Source organism: Neodiprion pinetum, chromosome 1 (assembly GCF_021155775.2).
Source record: "Neodiprion pinetum isolate iyNeoPine1 chromosome 1, iyNeoPine1.2, whole genome shotgun sequence".
Classification (NCBI taxonomy): Eukaryota; Metazoa; Arthropoda; class Insecta; order Hymenoptera; family Diprionidae; genus Neodiprion; species Neodiprion pinetum.
This window is the reverse complement of record NC_060232.1, coordinates 36032137-36044484: the sequence shown is the minus strand read 5'-3', so window position 1 is coordinate 36044484 and position 12348 is coordinate 36032137. Positions and strand designations below refer to the sequence as shown.

Here is a 12348-nt window from a genome sequence, read left to right as displayed (position 1 = left end):
CGAGATCCACGTGTCTCAAACGAGAAAAAAGGCTGGACACTCCCATTCTACACAAAATTCTGAACAAAAATACTCAAATACATTTTCATTTGACGCAGAAATAAAGAAATGGCACAAGCTCAACGTAATCGCAATATTAAATTCTTAGAATCCGTGCAATTTCCTTACTTCCACGTCAAATGAAAATACATTGTCGTCTTTTTTTTCAGAATTGTCTACAAAACGGGTCCGTCGACCCCTTTTTCGCGTTTCACATACGCGGACTCCGACATTTCGAGACTCACGCACGTCAACGGTTTTTTTTCCCGGGACCGGGACGACGTGCCCCCCAAAAATTTGTCGCTCAAACTGCTCGTCCAGCCGCAGGTGGAGGGATCAACGTCGCGTTTCGCGACCTGCGAAGCTGTTTCGGCGTAGATAGCGATGAAAATCGGCAAAGTGGGGGGGGGGGGGGGCGGAAGCTCTCCCCCCTCCCCACCCACATCGTCGAGTATCGGCGTCCCTTCGGCGGTCGGCGGTCGGCGGTCGGCGTCTCGGTCGTCGGGTCGCTTTCGGTGCGGGTCTGTCTGTCGGTCGGCGGCCGATTTGACGTGACTCCCCAGTCACAACGAGCGACCGCGCGCTCGATAGGCGCGCGCGCCCTGATGTCCCGTTTCTCGCGGACAGTGCCGTTGCGTTTCGGCGATCCCACCACCGGCAGCAGTGCCGTCAGTGCTCTCCGTAGAGGCACCCGTGCGTTTTCGCTTTGCTTGACCGGGTTCCGGAGCCGGCAGGAGGTCGCGGCTCGTTCGGTAACCCCGCCGAGATCTGGAGCCGTATAAACGCGGTCCCTGGAGTGATAAGAAAACATCTACGCCCAGTGATATATATTCTACGGCACATACCATTACCGTGTAATCATCGTTCGGAATTTAGCTTTCGCCTTTTTTTTTCTCCAAATCCTTTCTTTTACTTTTATTAACGTAGCGACTGAGGAGAGAGAGAGAGAGAGAGAGAGAAAAAGAAAGGAATACCCCCACGGAATAGAATCGTAAATTGCACGCTTTGTCACTGGCTCGAGAATTCGATATTTATCACTAATGTTCGGAATTCGATACGAAAAATGAAACGAAAAAAATTAAATCGACGAATTATTTTAATCAGTTTGAAAAAATTTATCACTGATCACGTTTCTGTTTTTACCATTCTAGAACTGATTTTTCTCATGTACTGCAGTAATCTTCACCGGTATTTATCAATCTAATGTTCGGATTGGTTTTTCTTTTTACGATCGTGATGAAGAGAACGATAATATACTGGTCTAAATTCACGGTGAAAATTAGAGAAACAGTAATCAATACCTATATTTTTCATCATTAAAAATGATTTCAAGATATTGACACTTTCTGTTCGCCAACTTCCGAAAGTTGCGATGCCGCGACCGGCATACCAAGCGTCAATTCTCGTTTCTTATATCAAAAGCATCGGTAGCTTTTTCCCAACACGATATTTGATAAAGTCCACTGTTGGTCCTTTATTTTATTTTCATAGTTTGTCTCTTTTCTACAAGTTGACAATGAGCAGTTGATTCGCCGGGTTAGCCGGGTTCGCTTACCCGGCTCTCTACCATTTTCTCTCCGTCTCTCACTCTCCATACGTTGAATAATGTTTAACACGCTGTCTGAGAGTGAATCTATTGTCCGTATATAATGACCGAGCTTTCAAGTTATACTGTAATAAATACCTATAGAGCCAAGTTCTTATCACTCGTTTAAGAGATCGTTAATTTTGTTGTTGAGTTCTACACAATGACTCTCTACGTTTAAAATTAAACAAATTTTAATCCGTACACAATGACGGTGAGGTTTCGACTTAGAGTAATGGAGGGGACAGAGAGAGAAAGAAAGAGACAGGCATAGAGAGAGAGAGAGAGAAATTAGAAGCCATTTTGAAATTGACTGTATTCGATCGTTTCTCGAGCCACGCGACACTTGGCGAACAAGAGAGTTCGCGTTGACGTTAATATTGTTACTGTTGTTGTTATTATTATTATTGTTGTTATTATTATTATTATTATTTTAACTTATATAATATATGTATATATAAGGACGAGGAATAATTTCGAAAATGGGGAATCCGTTGAAGTACAAATGAAAATGATTGACAAATAGGTGTACGTGACAAGAAGTCGTTTATGATCGAACCGCACGGAGCTGTACGGGGAGTATACAGAGAGAGAGACAGAGAGATAGAAAGAGAGAAAAATAGAAATAGAGATAGATAGAGAGAGAGAGAGGAAGAGAGAAAGTGGACGTGACGCGGTTCTTTATCGAGAAAGAATAAAATCGCAATGAGATGAAATACATAATATAGAAATAAAGAAAAAAGAAGGAAAGGAAAAACCAAAGGAAAAGTGTGAAACGTGCATTATGGTGTTCTGTTGAAAATTTTCGACTGGTGCAGTTTAAATTTTTAATACACCGACTTACCTTATACCTTTACCTCCTTACATAGACAGAAAACTCAATAGCTGTGGTCCTCGAGTGAATTATCATTTTGATTTTCCCTTCGGTATTTGTGTATGTGAATATAAAAAACAAAGAAACTACATTTACGTTACACCGCGTTGTGTCTCCGTATAATATGTAACGTAACGTTTGAATAACGCAATTGAAACGAAGAAAGTGAGTGAAAAAGATTGACAAAAAATTAAAGTAATAAATATTATACGACGGTGACAAGAAACAAAGAAAGGAATATATTAATAGTAAAAAGCAATTTAAATGAAATTAGGAAACGGGACGAATACTAAACAAACAAGCTAGTATAAAATTGATTGAAACATAAACAAAAAAAAATTTACCGAGTCACGTTGAATAATGTAAAAATAAAATAAAAAAAAAAAAAAAAGAAAAAGAAAGCAAACGTGCGGCTAATATTGTATAGAATTAGCACAGATTATAAATAATATTGAGCTGCTTCGCGAACAAGTATAAAAAAACATTTCGTTTGTGAAGTGATGGAATGAAAAAAAAAAAAAAAAATTTGTCTACGACTTGTCCTGTAAAGGCAACGTGTATATGAGCATGATATAAATTTTTAACGAATTCAGCAAGCAATATATGTACGTCTACACGTATGTACATGTACGTGGTGATACGAATTAAATTTTTTATTTCCATGCGCCCCACGATGACGGTTGACGATAATAAAACATGTCGAGAAGAATAATAATGCTACGAAAATTCGAACATTCATCATGAAGTGAAAAACAGGTGCGACGTAGTTCAGTACATAGAACAGTATCAGTTTTTATTTTACCCAGGTACAAGAAAAGGGAGAGAAATATATATACGTATATACATATGTATATATTCATATATATTATATGAATATAGCACACCGTATGAAAGCTTCGCTGATCGAAACTGTTCACGTTTTCAATATCTAATAATGCGTAATATAAGTTGTACAATTCAAGGCACTTTTGACCGTCACCATTATAGGTATTACGCATACGCAAATGGAAAAGCAGCCCGGCAATTTAAATATCGCTGTTTAAATTCTCGGTTTTAAAAGGACACGTCTACGTTATATTATACGCGGCTGTTGAAGCAGGGGGCAGCGATCTTTTCGTAACTAATTAACATATACGCTCATCTCATGACTGTGACTCGTAGCTTGTAGCTTATAAGGATTGTTTATTTGAAAAGTTGAAAATTTAATAATTATAAATAATTCTGATAGTGAAAATTTAGTGAGAAATAAATAAGTAATTAAAAGCAAGCCAGTGAAATATGCCTGTGCGATGCGATCGATCATCTTATTATTATAATCTACGGGTGGAGAAGATAAAATAGAAAGTGCAGTAAAACGGATACGAAGAAGGAGCTAAAATTAAAAATAATCAGCGAGTCGTTGGTTTTTATTGGTGGGAATTTGATTACTAATGTTAGTATTGCCGAAATAATTAACGAATAGATAAACTTGAGAGTTTTTATAAATTGATAGTCACATGGTGCGTTATCTATAGGATATAAAGTTACGTTTGACTCGGAATCATGAGGAATGAAATAATTTAAACAAAAAAGTAAAAAAAAAAAAAAAAAATAGAATCGAGATTATACCTACGAACAGAACAACATGGAAAATAATTTTCTGAAAATCGTTGTAATTCGACATAACTGAGTGAGGAGAAAATTACGGAAGAGAAGAGTATCGGCGAACATTCGAATCCCTGAGAATCGCGTAAAATAATAAAAACAAGTAATGAGAAAGTGAGAAGAAAAAAAATAATAATAATAATCGCAGGATAAGCAACGTTTCGCAGTGGCTGAACGACCGTAGGTCGAGGGTGTGAAAAATTTTCGGTCAATAAGCGGCGCCGAAGGGGGTCACGGGGCGCACGTAAACGTGCATAAATAAAATATGTACGCGGGCAGCGGTGCCGAGACGGGTAAACGGGAGATGAAATCCGCGACCGAATGACATCTAGACAGGGTGGGGGCGGCCATGTGGGCTGCGGGGGCGGGGACCGGGCCCCGAGTTCGCCTAGCAGCGGCTCGGAGGAGAACGGATTCGTCCACCGGCCGCGGGTCGCCGGGCTCTACGCGAACTTGAGCAGAGAGGAACTGGACCGAGTTTCCGAGGAGGGGATATACGGGCCGAACGGGGACCCGAACGAGCGGCGAGATGCGTCGGGGAGCCAGCGCAGCCTGAACCTCCCCTCGATCGGAACGGGGGGCCACCCCAGGCCCCAAAGGATATCGCGGACCCCGCAGCCGCCGCGAAGATCGGCCGTTGGGGCGGGCAGACGGTCGGAAAAGCCGCGGAGGTCGTCGCCTGGCGGCCCGGGACGAGCGGGGCCCTCCGAGGGGGGGGCCTCACTGACCTCGCTGACATCGCCGAGGCCGCGCCGCGCGGAAAAGGGGCCCGCGTCCCGCCGCCCGACGGATTTCGGCTCGGCGGACAGCGTCGCGCATCAGTTTTACCGACCGAGCGCTGGGACCGCGCGGGAGTCACCCCCTACGTGCGGGGGCCTCAGTCCCCGCGATCACGAAATCGGCGACACGCTGTCGCCGCTGTTTCCGAGGTGCAGCGCGCGGCCCTATGCCAGCGCGTTCGGCGCTCGGTACCCCGAGGATTTGGGGCCTTGTTTCGCCGCCTACGATCCCAGGGAGCCGGGGCCCGCCGAAAGGGACGAGCGGTTTCTCAGCCCTCCGGAAGCCGCGGTATCTTGGGGAAACGGTGAGAAGACGAACCCAGCCGAGGGCACCTCGTCGGCGGAGGAAATCTCGCCTCGGAGGAAATTGGATCCCAAACCGCAGGACGGAACCCGGCTGCGACCCCCCCTCGCCGGCATCGCTGGGACCTCGGCAGATTCGGGAACCGGGGATTCGGGGAGCGCCGAGATCCAGGCTGAGGTTGTCGGATCGCCTCCACAGCCGGTAGCGAGCTTCTCGGACAATTTGAGTGCGCGGAATGTCAATCCTGAGAAAAAGTCACCATGCGGTGGTAACGGCAAGGGTACCGGAAATACCGGGAAACAGACTGTAAAACCGTTTACCAAGGAGAGCTTGGATCGGTTGGAAAATCGGACTGTTCAACTTGTTCGCGAGTACGGATTTCAGCCTCGCAGGAAGACGTCCGTTGAAGATGGCGCTGTGCTTCCACACAAGTTCGAACCATTTCCAGCCGATCTCTACGGACGACCCTTGGAGGAAATTGACAATTTCATTTATGACGAGGTACGTTGAGACTGCGGTATATTTTCATAATTTCGATTCATTATTATACTTTAGAAGGGAATTCTCCACTTTGTTCCAATTTGCCGTGATACAAAAAATCTTATAGACAATTCGAAGCGAAAGATGATTGGAAATACGATTTAAAAAATTATTGACGTAGATGAATTTTTTCACAAATAGCACTTATCGTACAATCGATCGTCTTCCGATTTGGATATTGTTCTATCAGGCCAGGAAAACATTTGGAACTATCTCTCGTTTGGTATTTTATACATGAACTTTTTTGGTCTCACAAAAAAAAAAAAGCGAATGACGTTTTACCCGATTTTGAACCGTGAAGCCTCCTTTTTGAAGCTTGAGCGACTCGTGTTTACGGTAAAACAGTAGTTTTGATTCTAGTGCAGGTCCGTAAATGGAACCGAGTCTTTCTCTGCTGATTTTTTCAAAGCTTTATTTCTCCTTCGCTTTGCAATTAGCAAAACGGCGCAGTGGGTTAACTCACGTCTAGACGAGCAATTTTGTTTCCAACGAAACTGTGCATGTCAGTTGGCTAGCTAGCAGGGACACCGACTTAGCTATGCAGGTATAGTCGGACCCTGCGAAACTGTCGCTTCGTTTGGAACAGACGGCAAACGAGTTTTCCATACTTCTTTACTCTGTGCGTATTAAATTCTGCGTTCAGGTTGCCGATCGTTTATGCTTGCCAAAATGAGGAAGATGGACGTTAAAAAGAGGGATTCGAAATTGCTGTGATCCACACCTCAATTTATGCATCCATGTAACCTGGGGGGCGATGCAAAACACGTTTTCATTACTGTGTGAAGTTTTAAGCGAGCTTGTGCAAACTTCACTTACACGAAATGTAAATGAGGTTATACAAAGTCGAGCTGAGTAAACTCTAATGCGATGGAGAAACACGTGGCTTTCATTGCTTCGGGTTTAACCGTGATCGTGAAAAGACAAAACCTCCGGTGCAATGGACGTGCTATAATCCAGTTATAGCTGAGAAAGTGAAACTATTGTCTGCGTATAGTGCTAAGGCTGCAAACCGGTGGATTCGATGAGCAGCCAAGCTTCGGCGTGAATAATAATTTCTATCCGCATTGTAATTCCATACTCGAAACACCGAAATTCTATTGGCTTTTTATCCATTTTCACCTAATTCTTATTCCACAATTACGTAGGTCTTTCTGGTTAAGGAGAAAAGCACAAGGCTCGCGGTTTTCGGTAGCTTCGCCGACGCTAAAACGGCCGGAATATTCTTCAGCGATCCATTCTGGATAAAATGCATAGAGGAAAAAGGACAACGGAAGTAGGGTGAAAGCGAGAGAGAGAGTGAGTGAGTGAGTGAGAGAGAAAGGTAAAGAGAGACGGAGGGAAGAACGCCGGGTGATAAGGTGGTTGTTTTGGTCTACGGAGGATAAAGAGTGCTGCAAACAAACTCTCGGGCGTTTGGATTTAATGGCTTGCGGAGTAACTTTTCGCGAATGGTAGTCACGGGGGCGAGGAAAGAGGACTCTCATAAATCTTTCATTACATTTCTATCGCGTTTCTATACAAGAATGCGTACCTTCGTGTATTCGTGCGCAGTGTTGCAGACGAACACAGAGCAAGCTGCGAGTCTGTGTACGGAGAAACAAATAGCGAAAAAAGATTCCTGCTCGAGTAATACACGTACACATGTAGAAACATTCCAGATCATATACGTATAGGTATAGGTATCTATCGAGGTATATTAATTTTCGCCGAGTTGGAATCTATTTCCGCAAAAATTCAATCTAAACTTCCTCCCCGGGGGTTTCCTTCCTCGCTCGCGGATCACGGCATTAACAGCATCCGGTCTCGGGATGTGTGCGTATCTACATACGCGAAGGAAACTTTTATTTTTTTTTGCCGATTAATTTGTCTCTGGGAACGAATTCGGTAAAGGTCAAAGCAGTGCTAAGTATACTGATCGCGAACTCAACGTCGCGTCAAGAGGCTCGGTCCGTATTGACGAGACCTCGACAATCTTCCACAAAGTACGATAAAAATGAATGATCCGAGCGATAATCATAATTATTATACTTTTGCCAGTGGCATTGATAGCTACGTTCGATCAACGTATACCCGTGTATGGTATATCCGATAAAAAGTTTCGCGCAGGTCAAGGAATACAACTTCGCTGCACACTTTCCAAGCAGCCTCGACGGTCGAGTTCCATGGCGAGCAGAATTGATGCTCGTTTAGTCGAGAACCCAAAATCGCATCAGCGTTACGGACGTTGAGAAGGGTTGCGGACTGTTCGACGGTGTTGTGTACACGGATATTAGAGATCGCTGAGGGCGGGCGGGCTTCTCGCCAAAGGAACTCCGTGTGAAAAGATTACTCTGCCTATACTCGAGTTTATCTTTTACCGACAACATAACAACACCGTAGAGATATGGAGAGTCAGTTTCGAGTCGGTATTAACGAAAAAATACATCTTCAGATCAAAAGCATCTCGTCAGAGGAAATTCTTATCTGTGCAGTGTCAGCCACTAAACTGAGATTATAATAATGTTAGTATACATACAATGCGTGCATTTTCCAGAGAACATTTAATTGTACATGTACTACCAAGAACTAGAGAATTCGTTTCAGTTTACTTAATATACTGACGATTAGTTTCGAAATAACATTTTTCGGTGATATATTACGTGTAGAGAAGAATGTTTTCAAAACTACTTTTTTTACGGATGAATTTTACACGAGCTGTTCTCCGCTCTTCCTACAGGATTCGTCAGAGCTATCCTGGATATAATGCGCAGTTCGTAATTAATATATCTTACTCCACCGCTACACTGCGCGTTTTCTGCACTGTGAAATACAGTACGAAAGTTTTATAACTAGTCAGGTTCGCGGACCATGAGAAAAGTTTTCTCACCGCTCAATCCGAAATTTTCCCTCGACGGATTTATATTCATAGCATCAACGAGACATTTATTATTTCGTTTCCCGTCGCCATTCATTATCCCGTTTCATGTCACTGGCAATAACCGATCGTTCATATGTCGCACGATGACTGACAAAACGTTACATCCGCGATCAACGATCTATTAATTACAATTCGTGTAGGTTTTGTGTTTTTGCGATCACCGCATTGCCGTTTCTTGATAGAAAATTTGCTAACTTTTTTACAAACGTGTATTCCTGAGCTAATGATCGGTAAAAATATATAATATATATATATGTGACATATCAATCGTGGTATACATACAATGTTATATCAAAATGTCGGAGAAAATCTGAAGAACGAGTCGTCAACATATAAATCCTTGTACTCAAGAACGGGACGAAGAGCTAGAACACACGTAAAATATACGCTCGTAACAATATGCGATTGCATCGCACTCGATCTTCGAGACCTCTGCTAGAATATGCTACGTGAAATTTGTATGTCTTTAGCACCTGTCTTATTCTGCGAAGAAATCCTCTCGCCAGCTATATAGCTCGTTTTATTGTGATCCCATCTTCTCAATCCAATTTTTCTCCCCCTTTTTTTCGTAAAATCTTCGAGGAAAGAATGATTGATCCTCAGACATTTCTGCCCCGCCACTGATACGGGTACGGGCATTATGTATAATAAAGTCGGGCTGATTTTTCCCTTAAAAAAATCATCGCTGTCTGTACGTTATTTATTATGCGCTGTTCGATCGCAAATTGGACGTGCAGTGTACGCATAATGGGTATAAGATATACGACGCATTATCTATGTTTGTGCAGAACTGCATGTCTTCGAAAACTGGGATAATCTCAACCCCCAAAATCCGAGCGTGACAAATTGTGATAAATTTCCGTAGTGACGCATATCCTTATACCAAAGAATAAACAACGCGGTAATCTCGGATTAGAATATACGCAGCCTATGGAATATTTGATTCATGATATAGGGTGTTTTCACGTTTTGTATGAATAAAAGATACCCTCATATATGTGCTCAGAAACAAATCCATGGATTCCGATATTTGTTCGATATTCTTTCCACTTTTCTATACGCACAATTCCAGCGATTGTTTGATCAGCCGTCTTTTGACCCTCGAGCATCGTCGGCGTAGTTTGATATTGCAATGTTCGTTTCGTTTATTATTTCCATTCTAAAATTCCAATCGATCGCCAATCTACGATTGAGGGACGACGATGCAAAGTAAATACGCCGAGCAGGATTAGCGAACTTTCTTCCATTCCGCCTCTTTATTTTCCGAGTCTTGTACAGAGAGCTCATCTTTCGTAAGGATCTTTTTTCTATCAGACATTAAAAATTGATGGGGTAAGAACGGTTTTTTTTAAACCACCCTACTCAGCATACTTTAATTTGGTATCGTCGTCTGCAGTCCAGACGCCATAGAAGCCAGGTAACGACTATCTGCGTAACTCTCCTGGTGGTTTCAGAGATAAAAACGGTATCGTCGTGTGCTGCGGTGTTAATCGTATGAAAGAGTGTTCCTAACCTCCAATCTGCCTGCCCACCAGCGGCAGCAATCTATATCCTCAGTGTCGAATTTCCTCGGATGGACCAAGTTGAGGGAATGGTGTCTATACATACACGTATGTAGGTATCAGAGTGTAAAACCTGGAACGAATTTGCCAAAGTCTCGCCTCCCTTTTCCCCGAGTTTACCGCAGTTTTATCTCTTCTTTTCGCTTCTCGTCAAATCCTGTCTGATGGTATATAAATTGAAATCGCATCGAACAGAGAAAATAAACGATGAAGTTATACCGATCACGTGCGTAAAGTTGAATACGATACTGGATTACTAAAAATGAACTCCCCTGTACAAGTTATCTTCATATCATGGCCGGTGTTAAAATTTTTCTTCTACAGATTAGAATTCCTGTAGTGCGAATGAAAACTCGGTGTGAGCCGTGAGAAAATTGTGAAATAACTGACGCGTGAGTCCAGACGTTGATGAAAAATGATCATGGCCGCCGTTGATACACGCTTGAGATTTTATTTCAGCCAGGGAACGAATTTCACACCTCGGAAGGTGTCAAACGGTGTTGCGGGTGAAAAAAGACGATGGCAAAAATATTTCGATCATAATTTCACCTTCGACGAAAGGCTGTAAGACCTCGGAATTCAGCTTGCAGTGAAAACAGCGCATAGCCTAGATATTGTGGAACGCGCCTAATTGCTCACGTGGTTTACGCCCGATTTTAACTTTTTCCTCGCATGTTTTCATACCCTGCAGCTATACAGGTATACTCATAACGTATATTGTAGTCAGGTAGGTCACACACTGTGCTGCAGCGACATGCAGTTCGTTTCAAGGAGGAAGCTGACGTGTATGGAGTTACCTACCTATAACCTCGTACCTATGTATAAATATAACCTGCGTACAGAAATCCCACATATACATATATGTACAGCTATACACGATGTGCAATGATACGATACACGTTACATGTACTCTGCTGCATACCCGTTTATGCATACGAAGACGAGTCTGCGCATCGGTGACGTAGTATGAGCAAGAGGGAGAAAAAAGCATGGAAAAACAACAACAAAAAAAACAATATTATAAATGTGATAAAAAACCTGGCAAAAGAAGGAAAAAGGACGGTTCTTGGAGCGTTGGTAGGTTCTATGAGTACGTTATAGACTTGGAACAATATGTGAGCGAAAAATGTATACGGTGTACTGGTGTAATGCGGGAGTGGAGGCGGTATGAGCATTGTACATTATGCATACACATATACACACTTGTATTTTGTACAAGATATGTGTTATACACAATGCGGGGGGCATTTATGTTTGTCGGCTTGCCTAGCCAGCCTAGGGGAGCTGCGATAGAAATATATATCCATGGCTGCAGAAATGTGCGTGTTACCGCACTGCGCCTGCTGACACAATTCGCGCAGGTGAAAACAGAGGGAGCTATAGCACCTCGCCTAGCGTCCGAGCTCCTCTTCGCGGCTTACTAATTTGCTTTTGCAGCAACTAATTCAGAGTACATATTAATCTTGCAAATGGTTTGCAACAGCGGCGTCGTTTTATCGTTGTCAAAGAGTCGGGGTTAATCGGGCTTGAATAGCCCATCACGTCAACACCCGATAAAAACTTTTCCCGTTTTTCACCCGCGCTTCTTTCTCTATTGGATATCGAAACGATAATTTAACTTATCGAAATACGGAAGGAGAGCGCTACTGCATGCAATTTTTATGTCGGTATAGCGGAGCTTGCAACTAACCGGGTTGTTGAAGAGGACAAAAATCATTTTTCACCGTTTAATTCATCGGTTAAAAGATGTTTTCGTGGAGACTATAGAAAATGAAAGTTAAATTAAGACGAGGTGTTTTTTTCGGTGAAACTACGGACTGGAAATATGGCTGAGTACGTGTAAGATTATTTTTTTTTTATCGCCGAGGATAATTATATTTTTGCAAAGTGATGCCGCTCGAGGGCGGACAGTCGAATACCGCTGTTTTGTTAGGATTAAATTTTACTCTTGTGATGTGTACTTATCTCGGTAGGAGAAAAACAAATTTATAAGCACGGGGATATATTTTTCATCTTCCTTTTAATCAAGTTTCATACCGATCTCTTGTGGTGTATAAATATTACCGTGTACCAACCACCCGGCGTATAATTTCGGGAGCCTGGA

General features: G+C 42.8%; 1 protein-coding gene across 5 annotated transcripts in view; it reads left to right on the top strand.

The window, feature by feature from the left end:
- The first annotated feature begins 597 nt into the window (after positions 1-597).
- LOC124223519 (Na channel protein 60E) overlaps positions 598-12348 on the top strand; it is an 81480-nt gene continuing 69729 nt past the window's right edge. For 2 of the 5 annotated variants that reach the window (XM_069133514.1, XM_046635565.2), the window contains exons 1-2: positions 598-893; positions 2151-5726. In XM_069133514.1, the coding sequence (XP_068989615.1) occupies positions 4464-5726 (1263 nt within the window). In that variant the 5' untranslated portion in view covers positions 598-893; positions 2151-4463. Of the gene's footprint in view, positions 894-1190; positions 1312-2150; positions 5727-12348 lie in introns of all 5 variants that reach the window. The other 3 variants (XM_069133516.1, XM_046635556.2, XM_069133517.1) reach the window with 3 other exon arrangements.